At 40.9% G+C, this 17,146-nt stretch overlaps 1 protein-coding gene across 1 annotated transcript in view; it reads left to right on the top strand.

The window, feature by feature from the left end:
- arvcfb (ARVCF delta catenin family member b) overlaps positions 1-17,146 on the top strand; it is a 110,097-nt gene that overhangs the window by 48,073 nt on the left and 44,878 nt on the right. Inside the window, exons 5-7 of the mRNA XM_061072229.1 lie at positions 6,970-7,153; positions 15,815-15,932; positions 16,099-16,270. Of these exons, the coding sequence (XP_060928212.1) occupies positions 6,970-7,153; positions 15,815-15,932; positions 16,099-16,270 (474 nt within the window). The remainder of the gene's footprint in view (positions 1-6,969; positions 7,154-15,814; positions 15,933-16,098; positions 16,271-17,146) is intronic.

Here is a 17,146-nt window from a genome sequence, read left to right as displayed (position 1 = left end):
TGTCTCTCGAATGCAACATTTTTATTCACAAACCAATCTCACCCTTTTTCTTTACCACTGGGAGTGTGATGGATGGCATTAGGATGAGGAGGAGAAGGAGAGAAGGGAGGAGGAGAACGGTAATGGGCAGAACTAAGTGAATAGCCCTGCTTGAAGAGCAACATGCTCTCCAGTGTTGCCTGGAAAATTTAATTAGCCGTAGGCACAGCTCCGGAGCTGTTCCCAGTCCCTGGCCCAGTCCCTCCAGCGCTCACATCAGGTATCAGAGAGAGGAGGATGTCAGGGAAAAGGAGTAAATAGAAAAACAGAATGTAAGATGTGGTTTACACTCACATCTTGTGTCTTTTACTTTGAAAAGTACACACACAAGGTTTTGATCTGAGCATGGTTATGTTAAGTCTGACAGCAGCTCTGACAACAATCTTATGAATCAAATCGTTTTGGCAGTGAATGATTGAAGTGGAAGGTAATAATTGACATGTTCAACCTGCTGAATTGGATTTAAGACAAATAATCAAAAAGCAAATCACAGTAAAAAGAGTGTTGCTACACACATATCAGATCAAAAATGTTTCCCTCTCTACAAATTCTCCTTTTTATGTAAATTCGGGCTTAGAGGGATATATTTTCATAGCTGAGTGGGTTCTGTTTACAGGAATATATCACAATATATTTCACCATTTGTTTCGCAGATTTATTTCATTACACGCGGCTTTTTAGACTGTTTCCTTTACGATCAGCTCAGGCAGACTGTTTACCCCTTCAGAACTTTTCTCAGCCGATAAACAACATCAATAAACCAGAGAGGAAGAAACTTTTTCAGATACTGGGGGCAGCTAGGCTTAGATATGGATGGTCTTGGAATTCGGTATTTATGGCCCTGGTGAGAATCTCGACTTTATTAGATAACAAACTTGGAAGTTAGCAAACCTGGGGATAAAAATATGAAACCATAACACAGAGCAACACATTTTCCCCGTTGAATGCACACTCTGACACAGGCAGGACACTTTTATTTAATTATGAAATAAGTAAACAAGGGAAATGGTTTTGATTTGGAATAAGAAAGCAGATTCACCAGTGAGCAGCTGTTAACAGGGACAACTCTTGCACTGGTACTACTTAACGCTTTGGTGTTTTTATAGACACATAAATATGTAAAGCTTGTTAACACAAACCTGTACCTGGTTCTCAAGTTTTCCAAGTTTCTGATCTTTTTCCTTTACATCCATTTCTGTTGAAGTGGTCAAACCATGGTCTTTTTAAATTTTTTAAATTTCCTACATAACCTTACGATACATTATAGACCCACATTTGGCGTAAAATAACCATGTATCTCAGTTATTCATGTAAGATTTGTATATATCCATATCCCTCTTTATCAGTCTATATTTAGAGGTGTTGCTCCACAGCAAATTGCTGCCACTCATCTATTTGTTGACTGATTTTAATTGCTAACAGAGCTGTGTAGTAGTGGACCCTTAAAATAGGGCTGAACAATATGGAAAAAATTATACAGAGATAGAAATGTTTACATCATTCGTTAATTTAATAATAACTATGATAAATGTCACATTATTATTTTGTGTAAAGACAGATTTATTTTGTCCTTGATGGATTGCAGCTAAGTAGCTTATCACCTCAGTGATCAGTGGAGAGCTGAGTGCTTCCCCCAGCCTGAGCAGTGTTTCAGCCGGAGTACTGGAGGTAATGGTGGACATCCCAGAGGGACGGAAGAGGGGGGGGGCTGTGAGTCAGTGCTCAGGTGTCTTCTGTTACAGCGGAGTACTGAGGGTTACACTGTAAACAGATTTGTCTTGTATGTGCTGGCCTTGACAAGACAAGTCATAGATGGATGCCTTTTATGTGTTATATTCAGAAATCCATTTCCAGCCATGCTTAAACTTTATCTCACACAACTGAACGAGGAGTTATTTTGTGTTTTATTAATGCGCTGTTTATTTTTCTGTCCTCTGCAGAAAATATGTTGCACTCAAAAGCTCATAAATTATTTCCCTTGTGCTAAATATTTCCAACTAAGTGTACGACGGAACAACATTTCAGTTTCTACTTTATGCATTGCTTATCTTCCCTTAATCTCACACTGCTAACTTCCTCCGTGTGTGTTTACTGCGTGTCTGAATGTCGCTTGTCACATATGAAAGTGATGCCAATGACGGCGTCAGTGGGGGTAATCAAGCTGTCAGCCTGGCGGGCAGGCGTGGATGTTAGCTGGCTGTCATCGTACCAGAGGGCACACACACACACACACACCACAAGAGCACATTTGTCGTTAATGAGATTCATGATACTTACTCTCGCCCGCTCTCGTGCATTTGGCTGGAATGAATGACAAAATTGACCTTGTGAAGTAAAAGAGGGTGGAAGAAATATGCGCCATAGATGAGGCGGATGATTTACTCAGAGATACAATTTGTGAGAGCTGGATATCGTAAAAGATTTCAGAAAAACCACTGTGGTAAATTAAATTCAGATGGGGAGCGATAAGTACCCAAGATGTGTATTTCCTCCTAAAATAGATATTTTGCTCTTATGAACACATCCATTATCTATACCACTTATACTTTGGGGACACAGGAGTCAATCCCAGCTGACATTGGATGAGAGGCGGGGCAAACCCTGGAAGGGACGCCAGCATGTCACAGGGAAGACATATCAATCAATCAATCAACATTTGTTTGTAAAGCCTGTATTGACAAATCACAATCTGCAAAAAAAAATACTAAACAGACGTGGGGAGAAAATGCAACTCCACGTAGTGAGACCCCAGCCGTTTGAACCTAGAGCCTTCTTGCAATGAGTCCACAGTGCTAACCACTCTACCACTGTGCCACCCCCTGCTCATTCGAACAAAACCATCACATATCATATCATATTATTAACTTTCTACCCGAGAATAATTGTGCTGAGTAATTCTTAAGCATTAAATTAAAAAGTGTCACACTGTGTCTCTCTTCTGCTGAAATGAATATACATTGAATGTGCTACTGCCACATTTTCATACATCAAGTTAAATTATGTCTTTAATTGCCACTAGAACTTATTTTTGAATCCAATATTAATGATTCGTGCAATTTTTTCTTATTTCATAGTGCATTAAACGACTTGTATGAAAACTGTTAGAGCAATACAGCTCAACACAACTTCAGAATTGGACTATTCTTTTTGTCTTATTCAGTGGAACACTCTTTTGAGCTGCCTATTATTTTCAACCAGAAGCACCTACATGTGCAAAAAGTAGACAGGATATTGTAAGTTCTACATATTAACACAAGCTATATCGCAAACAGAAATAAAATCTATACACAGAGACACGTGGGTTAAACCATAAGTACAGGACAATATGCAATATAGGCAGAAAGCAAACATGTTCTGCTTAGTTCTTTAGTCAGAGCTTCAGTTATGCTGATGGAAGAACATCAAGGTTTAAATAACAACTGAGCATGTTTTTGTCCAATTTATGCTTCTAAATAAAGAAATCAATTTTAAATTTAGAAATTTACAGCAAACGCCTGAAGCACAAAATCAAAGCCGCCTTCATTCAAAAATGTAATTACCTGAATATTGGTTGCTTTGTGCTTTGGGGACATTTTGCTGGGAAAGTAGTTTGTGAGGCAGCATTTTCTCTCAGGACCAAAAAAAACAAGCTCTGAGAATCAGGTGCAGTGAGCGCTAGACATCTGTAATAAATACAACAATTTAGTAACATTACAGCAGAACATCCACACTGTCTAAAATATTTCATCACTCCCTGCAGAAGCGCTTTTAAAGTCCAATAAATGTGATGTGTTTGGCCTAAGGCTTCAGAGTCTCTTCAATATCCGGCATCACACCTGGGATTTGTGTGTGCATGTGGCCGCGCAGCTCAGCTCCCACATGGAACAGCCTTCCAGCGAGATGCTGGTCGCCTGGTTTTCTCAGGACGCTGCTCGAGTCGCCAGCACAGAGGGAATGGAGGTGATTAGTTTGATATTTCACTCACTGCAGAGATGTGATGAAGAGACGGCATAAACCGCATCCAGACAGAATATTACACAGTTTGGGGATTAGTCTAATGAGTTTTTTTTTTCTTTTTGTCAATGCTTGGCGTAGGCAACCCGTTTTCTCCAGGCACAAACACACCAGAAGGACTGGAGTTATTTTTAGAGCGGGCCTGTCTGCTGAGACTTTTTTTTGTGTGTGTGCAGAGAGTATGATTTTACAGAGGAAATATTGACCGTCTGGAAAATGTACAGAAACCGTTTTTGAGTGAGAAAGAATGACAGTTAATGGTCTGTTATTGTCTGGCAAGTGGGAATCACAGACCGTGGGTGTCTGTACATTTGTGCGCACCGGCACATTTCTAAAATATGCACAGTGCATGTGTCTCTCAGTACTTAAGTGTGGTCATGCCGATGTGAATGTGTGCGTGGAAAATCTGCTCCAGCTCCTTGTTGAGGGGAGCATGCGAGAGTTGAAAGGATTCGTTGGGGGGTGAGGAAGTATCCTGGTGGTCTAAAAACCCTGGAGAGTTATAGAAGTTTGGCCCACTGACTCAAACACAGTCCACAGCGGTAGTGTATCAGACACACAGCTCATGGAGGCAATTATGTTTAGTTTTAATAAGAAATATCAAATTTAAACACCCAATTACCACAATTTGCCTAAAATACTCCTTGAGTATATAACCTAATCAAATCAGAGCACATAGATATGATGCACATCTTTTTTAATTCCGTGAGACACTTTCTCCCGATGAAATTAACTCTGATGTTCATGACGGGTACACCTCTGGAAAGGGCCTGGGAAAGCATTAGAAACATAATGTTTCTTGTAAATCCAGAAACAGTATGAGAATCATCATGTCTTTAATATTCTTTCACCATCAAAGTAATCCAGTGAATGTGTTCTTCACAACCAGAGTTACTATCCATTTGACCAAAACATAAGTTGTAGCCCTCAGCATAACTCATTGAAGAATCCACAGCAGCATTATACTTCCTGGATGCATCCCCCAGAACTTCTGCTGTAATTTCTAACTCAAAATAACTAAGAGAGACAATTTAATTCCCAAGTCTTTCAACATAAACTCTGAGAGTATCATCCTGATTTACCCTATAAACCTGCCAGCTGATTATGACCCACAGTAGAACACAGTCCATGTCAGTGGGTTTTGGGATTATCGGTTGAGACAAAACACAGGACTTTGGCACGAGTGACTGCTGTTCATTTCCTGTGTGAAACCGATAGTCCATGTTAGCGGGAGGTTTGGGGTTATTGGTTGTGAAACTGATAGTCCATGTTGTTTTCTTAACCATGTGTTTATTATTGTAACCATGACAACGAAGGTCCCATAACCTTTAGGAAGTATGTTTTAACCCAAACAGGATCTTTTTGTAAACCGAACCAAACCATGACCTTAACAGTGTGTTTCAATATCCAAAATGTTTGCGTGTGTGTGTGTGTGTGTGTGTGTGTGTGTGTCTGTGTGTGCGTGCTCTTGTACAGCTATCTTTGTGAGGACCGCTTTGGGGCATTTTGTTAAAGTGAGGACGTTTTGGCCAGTCCTCACTTTGTGACCCCCCTGTAATGGACTGTTTGGGGGTTAAGACTCGGTTTAAATGTTAGGGTTAGAATTAGGTTTAGGTCAGGCCAAGGGTTAGGGTTGGCAATGGAATTTAGTTTGGATGGTTAGGTTAGGCAGGCAAGGGAATGTATTATGCCGATGAATGTCCTCACTAAGAACCTGTACAAACGTGTGTGTGTGTGTTTCGGGTCGAGCAAGAGCGATAGAGAGAGAAAGACAGCGAGCAGAGCCAGGCGGTATTGAATGAATGAATGCAAGTCATTCTGTGGTGTCCTGTGTTTCTATTGTGGCACTGACCACAAACAAATAAACACATGGACACAGAGGATTGGAGATTGATTTGATTGTGAAACTGTAGCAGGTCGGAGACGTCAGCTGAGGAGGCAGTCCTTCGTATATGTCCCCCAGGATGCATTTGCGCCGACACAGCGAAAAGAATGTGGCCACATACTTTCCAGACGACCTCTGGATGTGGTTTTTGTGAGCAGATCTCTGGAGCAGATCTCTGGATGCATTCAGGACACATTTGGGTCTCAGACACCCACGGGATATGTTAATAAAGGCAGAAACTTTTTTTGTGATTATTGCTGTGACAGTTTGCTTTCTCCTCTGACTTGAAGTCTCAGGCCACAGCCTCTGAGTCCCAGATCATCTGATGCTTTAACGCAGCATTGGCCTCCTCTCTGCCTACTCTGTCTCCTGCCTCTCTTTTTGTGAATCCTCAGGTTGCACACACGCAGCTCACTTTGGATTACCTGTTGTTGTTTTTGCAGAAATATAGAATAGGCTTCCTGTTGTAGAGAGGTGCAGGTAAATAGAAAATGTTCTTTCTTCTGCTTGGATTGTTTGGGAGAGAATTGAGTTGTGTTGTTTATGTTAACAGAAAAGCTGTTATAGTTACAGTTGTATTAATCCTACGCGCGCACAAAGTGTATCTACAGAATTGAAATGTTATGTTACTGCATCAGTTGATAAAAGACAAAGCATCATAAGAGTAATGTAACCTCACCGTCCCTCTGGCATTATTATGCTCACAGTCATAAGGCTGATGTAAAGTCAATATTGATTAGAACACAGTGCTGCTCAGTTCCGCTCTCTTGGGAGGATAATAAAAGTATTACAATGATGTTCTGCATGTCTAGTTCATATCGTGTCTGGCAAATCAACAACCAATTTTGCTCCATTTTCTTTTTCAAATTTGGTTTAGTGCCAGTCTAAAATGGTTTTATTACAGTCTGTGCTACAATATGCCTGTCTGCTGTACAGCTGTCATTACATTTTATCAATATCACTTTCATTCTCTTCCCATTCCTCGTGTTTACTGCCTGTTTCTTTCTTCTGCATTGAACTATAATTCTTGTTCCACCTCTGTTTCCCGACAGGAACCCTGTGGAATCTGTCGTCCTATGAGCCCTTGAAGATGGTGATCATCAACCACGGCCTGCAGACCGTGACCAACGAGGTCATCATTCCCCACTCGGGGTGGGAGCACGAGCCGAACGAGGACTCCAAGCCGCGCGATGCAGAGTGGACCACCGTCTTCAAGAACACCTCTGGCTGCCTCAGGTCGGTTTAGTTTATAGATATTTCATAAATCTGTTAATAGAGTCCTAACATGGTGGAAAGGTGGGTTAGGGTTGTGCCATGGAAGAACCAATTCCCTTTTGGAGTGGATTTGGTTAAGGAGGCAGATTCAGGAAATATTTTTCACTTTTTTAACATTGTGAGATATGGCGTAAGCCTTGGCTGAGGTATACTCTCTCCAAGCAATCAGTCTTTAGAACTGTATTTTGGTTCAAGTCTTACATTAAGTAAATGGATTTTATTACTTTTTGGCATAATTAACAAATAGGTCTACATCTCTGGATTGATTGTAGGATAAAACTATTTGATGATTTCACATTTTTATAATTATCTTATATTTTACAGCCAAATTGATTATCTGATTGATTGATTGAAACTCTTGGGTTTCTGTCTTTAATGTTCTAAGGTCCTGTCCTGACTCTGTAAAGTACCTTGAGGAAAAGAATATTACAATTTGGTGCGATATATGATTGTAAAGCTGACAGAATAAATGATAATGAAAGTAATCATTAGTCTCCGCCCTGCACAGACTGTACCCTGATTATGAAAGTCTACAGTAGGAATTTCAACAAAAAAGCAAACATATGATCAATTTACACAAGAAGTTCAACATATATCTTTAAATATTGGGTAGGAGGAATTATTGGCTGCCTTTATTACCTTGATGGAAGCCTGTCTGCTGGACCTCAGGCTGTTGGACAAAGCAACTTTTAAAACAGGAAAGATATCAGGCTAAATTGTGGAGACAGGTGGCAGATTTATTTCGGTTAAAGGGTATTCTAGTTTACAGAGATCATCCTGGAGTTTAAAGTTGAGACCTTAACCACACACATGGTCTTTAAAGATTGTTTTCACTATGATAGGGGTTGTAGCTGGGGACAGGTGTGACATATATGAGACTGTATCTGTGAACCCTGAGCCAGTGTCCGATTTCTGGCAGATGCTGAGTTCTTCCTGTCATGGTCTGTATGTGTGGTGGGTTTTCTGGAAGACTCGTAAAACTGTTTATGACATACTACTGCTGTAGTTTGGGATATCGTAAATGTCTCCCTGCGTTACTTTGTGACCACTCCATCATGGGGCCAATGAGCAACATTAGCTGCAAACTAATTGAGTTACAATTAAATAATCACGCAAATGAATTCAGTCTCACGCTGGTTGAGGGCAAGTGAAGATAATTTGAGTCCACAGAGCAAATTATTGCCTCATGACTAGTCAGTATATTTGTTTAGTATTTTAGGAATGTACTCTTCTTCTTCTGGTTGCTATGACAACATCCAAACTCTAACTGGGATGAGAATCATTAACCTCTGTGTGAGCTAGAGTCACCCCATCACTGAACCTCAAATGACTGTGTCACACTCTTCTGTTCTCAACGACAGTATCTAAAACTTTCAGTAGTGCTTAGGTCAGACATCCACCATGGTGTTAACCTCTCCATTTCCCCATCGACACACCTCCCTGTTAAAGTGGTGTGACTCGCGTGGTCCTTCAGCCGACCCTTTCCGGTCCATTTATTTTAAAAACTGAAGGTCTGCTGAAGGGCTGTAGTCTGAGATAAAAGCTGGAATGGACCTTCGCCTAAACCCCTTACGTACGCTTACTGTTGAAGAAGGCAGCAATTGTTCAGGCCCTGATGCTCTTTGCAAACCAGTCACACTGCACTTGGCTGAAATAAGAGAGGAACCGTGCATGATGATTGTTCGGCCTGAACCTGCCCTGCTGCAGTATCCTGCCCTATAGAGGTACATCAGCATATATTATAAGGTCCATCCGTATCAGAACAAACAGCTTCAAATAAGGAAGAGTGGCTGACTTAATAATACACTTTATTTTTATAGCACTCATCTATACAAGGTGACAAAGTGCTTTGCGAAATACATGGCAATAACAGAGCAAAACAAAACAAAAAGATAGAACATTTATGAGATGTTGATGCAATGTTTTAATAAAAATAAGAAAGTAGTGACAAGTCTATTCTGCTTAGGGAAGGATGCCCTGATTGCAAAAGCCTGGTCACCCTGAGTTACCAGTTTTGAATTACGACATATACCAGCAAGTGTTTTTTGGAATTAGAATTCTTTAATATACTCAATATACCATCTATCACAACAGTTTGAAATGCCCATCCAGCAAATATGTCACAAAATATTTGCAAAACACTTCCTGTACCCTTTCAAAGTAAAAGCAGTCTTGCATTTCTGTCGACTACATCCATTTAAACAAGGTTATTGCAGTTCCGAAAGATTCATGGTGTCATACCATAGATTCCTGGCACTACGCTGCGTGTATAGCAATTCTTCTATTAAAGATTTAATAATCCTACCAGTATCCTCACATTGTGGCTCTGCTGCAGCAGCAGACGTGCTCCCTGTGTGAACAACAGACGACCACAACTTGCAGCAGATCTGGGGTGCAGTTGTCATGCACCACTCTCGCAGGCTGTGTGGCCTGGGTGAAAGGAAGCTGCATAGGATCAAACGTCCTTTCCTCTTTTTATCTGTAAATTACAACGTTTCTTTTCTTCCAATACCATCAGGACATTTCAATGTTCCTCTATTCGTGCTTTGAGTTTACCAGTGAGGACCACTGAGCTCTCAAAGCATCTGTGACTATGCTAATGAGGCTTCATTTCGACTTTGTGTGGTCACTTCATTTTGTCAATCTCCAAAAAACAAATACTTTTGCATATGAATGCAATGTGCAGAACTTCATCCGTCCATATGTTTATATGCTGCTTATTCTTTTAGGGTCAATTTTAGGAGCCAATTCTATTAGACATTTTGGCCAGCGTATCACAGGCCCAACATACAGAGACAAACAACCATGCACACTCAAATTCACAACCACAGTCCCCACAGCCACACAAGTGGAGAAATGTACTTGTAATTTCAGAACATTTTCTGCTGAGTTGAAGATCAGCATTAACGAACCAAGAGGGAATATTTGATAACGCTCTGATATAACATAGGAAAGTCAAAGGGAAGTCATGGAATTATACATCAGGGCCACAGTGGGAAACCTGCTGTCTCTGCCTCCTTCTCCATGTTTCTCTCATGTTGTCTTTCATTATCGGTCATATTCTCCTCTTCCCTGTTGTAACTTCAGCGGGATGTTTTTCACCTATGTCCCCAAATACTGAATCCAAACCTCATCACCTCTGGAGCCTCATCTCAGTGCTGTCGCATATCACAAAATCTCCCCAATGCTCTCATCCCCTCAACCCTTGATGCAGACACTGCTGACGAGAGTGCGTCTCCATGGTAACTGCAACCAAGCCTGCTGTTGCCTAGACGCAGAATTCGGTTTGTGCGCTGGGGAGAAAGCGCTGATGCCAGAGAGAATCTGTTTACTTGTGCCAACAGAGACCCAGCTTACACCTCAATAAAGGCATGGATCGTTTCATTATAAAAGTCTCCACTATTTACAGTGTTTACCCTGTGGGCTTAGTGGAAGGTAAGCTGTGTGTGTGTGTGTGTGTGTGTTTGTGTGTGCGTGCTTTGGGATGGAGGTGAACACCCAGGTTGGGTATCAGGAGCTTACATTTTTGATAAATGTGCTGTGACTCAATAATTAACTGCTGAGTTTCCATGTGCATCATTAATAATCTAGGTACATTAAGTCACTGCAAAAAGATGATATAACACAATAGGAGAGGGAATCTAACGCAACATGACAGGACAGTCCTCCTTCATAGTCTCAATATTGCAGAATCACCTATTATCACCTGTTAAGATGTCCAACAGCAAACACATGGGGATGGGAACACAGCAGCTGCATTCAGACATGCACTGAAGTCTGGACAGTGGAAATTTCTTCAAAATTGAGACAAATATTCACTTGAACTCAAGGATGAACTCATTCGATTTTGGTGGTAGTATGTAAAGGTCATGGCGAAAATGTTCAGAGACAAATATGTGGACATTTTCCAAAGTTCATGTAGTCTTATGTTGGTTCACAATAGATTATAATTGTGACTCAGGGGAAGGCAATGATGATCTTTCTGTCGATGACATTTGGTACAAATACCCAGTTTACTGTGTGGTCCCCTGACTTTTCTGAGAGCCAGCGGGACACTTTTTTATTCAGCTATTTGTGTTTGTGAGAATTTTTTTTTTTCACTCACTTGTTAACAAGATAGTATGAGAAGGATCTGAACAAGAATAAGAAACGAAGGCAGAATCAATACCAACTCGTTGGGTAAGCATATGGTCTCTCAGTGTTGCCGTTGACCTTGCTGTGCGATAGCAGAGGTCAGCCACGTCTCCATCCATCTCCATCAGTCTCCATCAGTCCAGCTCCAGTCTATTCCGCCCAGCTGCTCTATTGTCCTCTGATGGCCACATGACTCAGAGTGACCTTCACACCCACACCTCATCTGATAAAGCAGACACACTATAGACACATCCGGATCACAGTGACAGGCTGTTAGTGTTTGTGCAGATACAGGCCGACCTCTGAATGTGCAACTGCGCTTATTCTCTTCATATAATAAAATGCACTTCTCAACCGTCGCTGGTCCGAAAATAATGAGGCAAGAAATGTTGTAAAGCCCAACAAAAAAATGGTTTAGTTAGTTTCTCTTTCTGTCATTAGAGAGAAGAACACAAGCACAGCACAGTGGAAATTGTCTAAAAACTTTTCCTTTTACAAAGATTTCACTATTTGCTGGTTAATGATAAAAGTACATGTGCTTTCAAGGAAATGTGTCCCTGTTCTGTTTCTGCAATTGATTACCACAGAAAAGAGAATGCCCTGGTTTCTCTTAAAACTTCAGTACCTTTTTTGGCGGTATTTTGTCGTTGTATTATTTCCCCAATCAAAATAGTAGTACACATATTTACTTATTAGTGAATTCACATCTGGTCTCATAAAGGGATTGTTCCACCTTGGCAGAGGTGTGCGCTCTACTAAGTCGACTTCTAGTGTTGTCAGTAATTTCATGGGTAGCAAAGTTATCTGCTGTTTTTGAAATGGCTCAATATATGGAACAGTTGGAGACAGTGAAGTCCACAAGTACTGGAGATGTTAAGGCCAATTTATGCTTTTGCGTATTTTGTAAAACGGATAGATAAGACCGCCCTATCCGTCGTGGAACGCCCTCTCCGAGCGTGTCGGAGAGCTTTACGTACACGTCTGATTTTTCTGACTCTCCGTCTTCATGTTGGAGACCCGACGGACAGCTCTTGGCTGTGATTAGTCCGCGAACGACATCATTTCCGTATGACGTCATTTCCGTACGACGTCATTTCTGTTCGACGACATTTCCGGCCTCAAACGTCCTGCTTGACAGCTAACCCAAACACAACTATGATTCTACGATTAATGTGACGTTTGTGTTAATCCAGCGGAGTTGTCCGGCTGACGGTGGCTCGTTCGAGCACTGACGGCATGTGTGCACGGTCACAGACGGTTATAACGAGCTTTCAAAACGGCGCTAGCGGGCTAGGCTAGCCACCATGCTAACTGCGGTGGTAACAGTGCAAGAACCCGCCGTCACGACTTTAATTCCACTTCTATCATGACACTGTTTCTATAATACCGTCAGGTTAGAAGCAAACACTGGATAGTAGTAGTTAGTGCCGGGAGTCCCTGCTGACTGTGTGTGGAAGCTGGGGTTGAAGCTAGCTGGGAGGGGAGCTAGCTAGCTACATGTAGCCTCAAGCAGATTCAAGCTGTGGAATCAGCAACACAGTTCGGAAACAAGACCGGGGAACCGCCGCGCTAAGAAACGATAACATCAGCATCTTGACCCGCTGGGTGTCACTTTATTTAGTTCTGTTAGTTGCCATGGTTCAGTGTGTGGGGACGAGCCGATAGATATAAACAGACACACGTGGACTTCCTTCTTCCCGACGTACAGTGGTCGGATTAGTAAAAATCAAAAAGACCATTGCCCTCCGTGGAGCCCTCTCCGAGAAACGGAGAACGTTGAAGTATATAAGAGCCTTTAGCCTGAATGGTCGAATCAGATAAATGACAGAGGAGTCACTTGGTAACACAATACTTAGAGCAACACTAGGTGGGTAACACAATCAATGCCTGATGTGCTGTGAGTGTGTCTTTGGACCATCATTACAAAAGCGACATTTGTTTCAATAGACAAAGAAATAATCCGATTTATCCAATTTGCACAATTATCCTTGCTCACCTGCACATCCACGAAACCTAATACTGCAGGCTTCTTTTCTCACATGCTTTAAGACACATCATTTGCCTTGATGTAATAAGATAAGAATGCAATCAGCTCCATGTTTGATAACATTAGCAGTTAACTCTCCTGGAGAGGAAGTGCAGTATTACAACAACAGATGGTACACTGCTGGTGGAACAGTAATCATCAGTATCTATAGACCTCAGCCAACACTAGAAACTGAATATTTCACCATCAGATAACACAACCGCTGCTTCCCTAAGTGTGGGCACTGACAGACACACTGTCGATAAACCCTCCGCAGAGACAACTGCTCCCCTCGAAATGAAACAGCTGACAATAAAATTCTTCTGTCAGTCTGCCCCCGTAACACTTCCTGTCAAATAAATCCAAGGCGGCGCTCCTCTGGATCACTTTAAAGGGAAGGTGGTGACCGTTTTTCCAACAGCTGAAGACGGATGGGTTTGGTTTTATGAGTGTGTGCAGATGGCCTGTGGCGTCTGCCAGGTCTCCACCGCATATGAGTTTTAATTAGCTGGAGTTGTAGGTTTGTTATATTCCACTAGTCAAACTGATATTTTGGGGCTGATGCTGATAACATTTTGGATACAGACAGATAAGCTCATATATAGATTGGCAATGATTCTCAAGATGTCAATTTCAGGCCGTCATGAAAAATTAATGTAAGCTTAACCGTGAACTTTCTCTTAAATAACTATAAATGAAAAGAGGAAAAATGCAACAAAATATATTGAACTCGACTTAAGAAGATCAATATTTCATATGTAAAATGTAAACATAGCAGGGTTCCCGCGGGGTCTTAAAAAGTCTTAAAGAGTCTTAAATTTAATAATCAGAATTTCAGGCCTTAAAAAGCCTTAAAAAGTCTTAAATTTAACTTGTTAAAACCTGTAGGAACCCTGACATAGATACTCATTTTTACTGCATCGTTGCTTTTGTAAGATATATATATTCCTGTCTGTGCATATCTACAAATATAACTGTTGTTACTGATATATTGTTTAGCAGATTTTTATCAGCCAACCAAGATATTGATCTGGCTCTAGTGTCTTTATAGAGAAAAGACAGAAATACTTCTACCAAGAAGATGACAAGATGTTAAGTAAGAGAGATACTGTATTTCTGTTTGTAGTTAGAGTTTTATTTGTCAATAGGCGGCCTTGAATATCCCTTCGTATTTGTTAAATAATAATTAGAGCGCACAGGAGGATTAGCCTAATGTTGTTTTCGTTTAGTGCAGTATGGTCGTGCGGTTGTGCGCTTTGTTGTTGAAGCGAGTCATCCACGTGTGTGACAGTGTTGGATGTGATATGTGTTGCAGTCCAAAGAGCCACACAGGGCTCTGCTTACCTCTGCAAGGCTGCCGCTCTTCCACAGGACTGACTGGGGGTCGGCTAATGGGATTATGTGGGTTGGAAGCCCTCATAAATGAAGTCCCTGGTGAGGAGCGGGGCGCCCCAGCTTTCCCTTAACCCTCTTTAAAGCCTTGCCTTTCACAGTCAGTCAGCCAGCCGCACTAAGACTGCACCGGCTCTGCTCTGCTCAGGGCGCTGGCTGATGTAACACACATGGCATTTCCCTTCATACCGAAGATGAAATTTATGTTTCTCATTTTCCTCTTAAGATTATTTCTAAAGTAGTCAGGATTTCTTACTTAAAAGGGACAAACAGGAGGATACAGGACATGGGTCACATGCAAACCCACATAGTCACATGTTGGGTTTAAACTGATATCTGACTTTCTTTTTACCTGCCATCTGTTCTACACACTTGCCATATTACTCTTGATTTCCTTGAGAATTACTAAACCTGAGATGATACTAATGTAACATACACATTATCATAATTCATTGAATTTATACCTTGTTCCTGACATTTAATCACACTACTTTTATGATTGTAATGACTGAATAACCTTGAACTTAAAATAAATTGCCACTATGCATAAATGAATAGTAACAGTGGTTGTTGTAGGAACAATAATACTACTCGGAGTTATGGTAATATGAGTGGCAAATGGAGAATTACAGTGATTATCTGCAGTTTGTAAGATATAAAAAGTTTGAGTGTTTAAATGTAAGATAACGTCTTGAATACTGACTTTTGACAACTGCAGTTAACATCAATATAAACTAACACTTGTTTTTTATCAATTTGATTGCTTGGTATTATCGTGTTATATTTGCTCCTGATGTTAATTTTCTTTTGTTAGTCTACTTTGTCATGAAGCACATTGAACTAAACCCTCATATAAAAGCTGCTATATAATTACATTTGTTGTTATTATAATTAATGTTATTGTATATTCGGCACAAGTCAGAATGGTAAATACCACAAAACTTCCCTCAAAGTCGTCCTAAAATTTGAATGTTTTGCTTCACATTAGCTCCTGAATGTCTGATTGACGCTTTAGGCCTGCTGATGACCCCCATGCTCACTAACTCACTGTGTGTGTGTGTTTTCTCTAGAAATGTCAGCTCAGACGGAGCAGAGGCTCGGCGCAGACTGAGGGAATGTGACGGATTGGTGGACGCCCTGCTGCACGCTCTCCAATCAGCTGTAGGGAAGAAAGACATGGACAATAAGGTAAGACAACATATGATTCATCCACTAAAACAGAAGTTAATATTAATGCTGCTTACAGCTGTACAGTACATGACCTCTGTTCTGAGTCTTTGACATAGAAATGACTGACCTCATGTTACACACATGCAGTTTTACTTTAAACTTCCTTGCGTCTTTTTTCTCCTAGTCCGTGGAGAACTGTGTTTGTATTATGAGGAACTTGTCCTACCACGTCCACAAAGAGGTGCCAGGCGCTGAAAACTTCCAGGACCCATCAGCACCGCAGGCCCCCGGCTCAGCGGGACCACAGAGGAAGAAGAAGGATGATGCCGGCTGCTTCGGAGGCAAGAAGGCCAAAGGTGGGAATGAGTGAGGAGGCAGACACAAGAAACAGAATCACCATTATTCAGAATCATAGGTTTATAAAAACTCCAAAGTGAGATGTCTGTCTCTCCAATAAAACACATACTCTTTTAAAGTAGTAGAAATGTTTAAATGGTGAATTTCAAATGTACAACAGGCAACTCTGGACCAATTCGGAAAAAATATCACAATATAAGTTGATGGTAGCAGCTGCATTTTTTTTTCCATTGTTCTCATTTTCGTTGTTGAAAATTTTGATGACGGTAAGATGTATAAATAATTGATTGAAAGCAGAGCGATATTGAAACAGCGAAACTACAGGCAGGGCCATATGACTTCAAATCAATATCACGATTATTACCACAACGTTTACCTTCGATTTCGATTAATTAACAATTTTTTTATCGCATTGTGTAATTAGAAAGCGCCAGAAATACCAACAACCTAACTCAAGCTCACTGAGCACGCTCTTAATGTTCCTCTCTGGTATTTAACAGATCATTGATGTATCGCAACCTAGTGTTCCGGCATGCTTGTTTGAGCAATTGCAGTCATTTTTGTGTTCTTGTCTAGATGGAGATATTTTGTAAAGCCAAGGTTGAGTGGACAGAAATGTTCTTTTTACAGGAGTGAAAATCTCTGTTAAAAAAAAAATCTGCAGTAGTGTAGACATTACTGTTCTAGTGATCGAGACAAAACCTTTGACTAAATTTATTATTTATTCATCACAATATCTTATTTATATAATAACAGCAACTTTATATTGCCCCAGGTGACACTTGGTTTGTGAACATGATGTAAAACACACAAAATCGTGAGCAAAGGCTTCACACTGAGACACCAACTCAAAATCAAAGCCATCAAGACACTGG

The sequence above is a fragment of the Limanda limanda genome, chromosome 5, assembly GCF_963576545.1.
Source record: "Limanda limanda chromosome 5, fLimLim1.1, whole genome shotgun sequence".
Classification (NCBI taxonomy): domain Eukaryota; kingdom Metazoa; phylum Chordata; class Actinopteri; order Pleuronectiformes; family Pleuronectidae; genus Limanda; species Limanda limanda.
The sequence above is the reverse complement of the archived record's forward strand: the minus strand, read 5'-3'. Positions and strand labels throughout refer to the sequence as shown.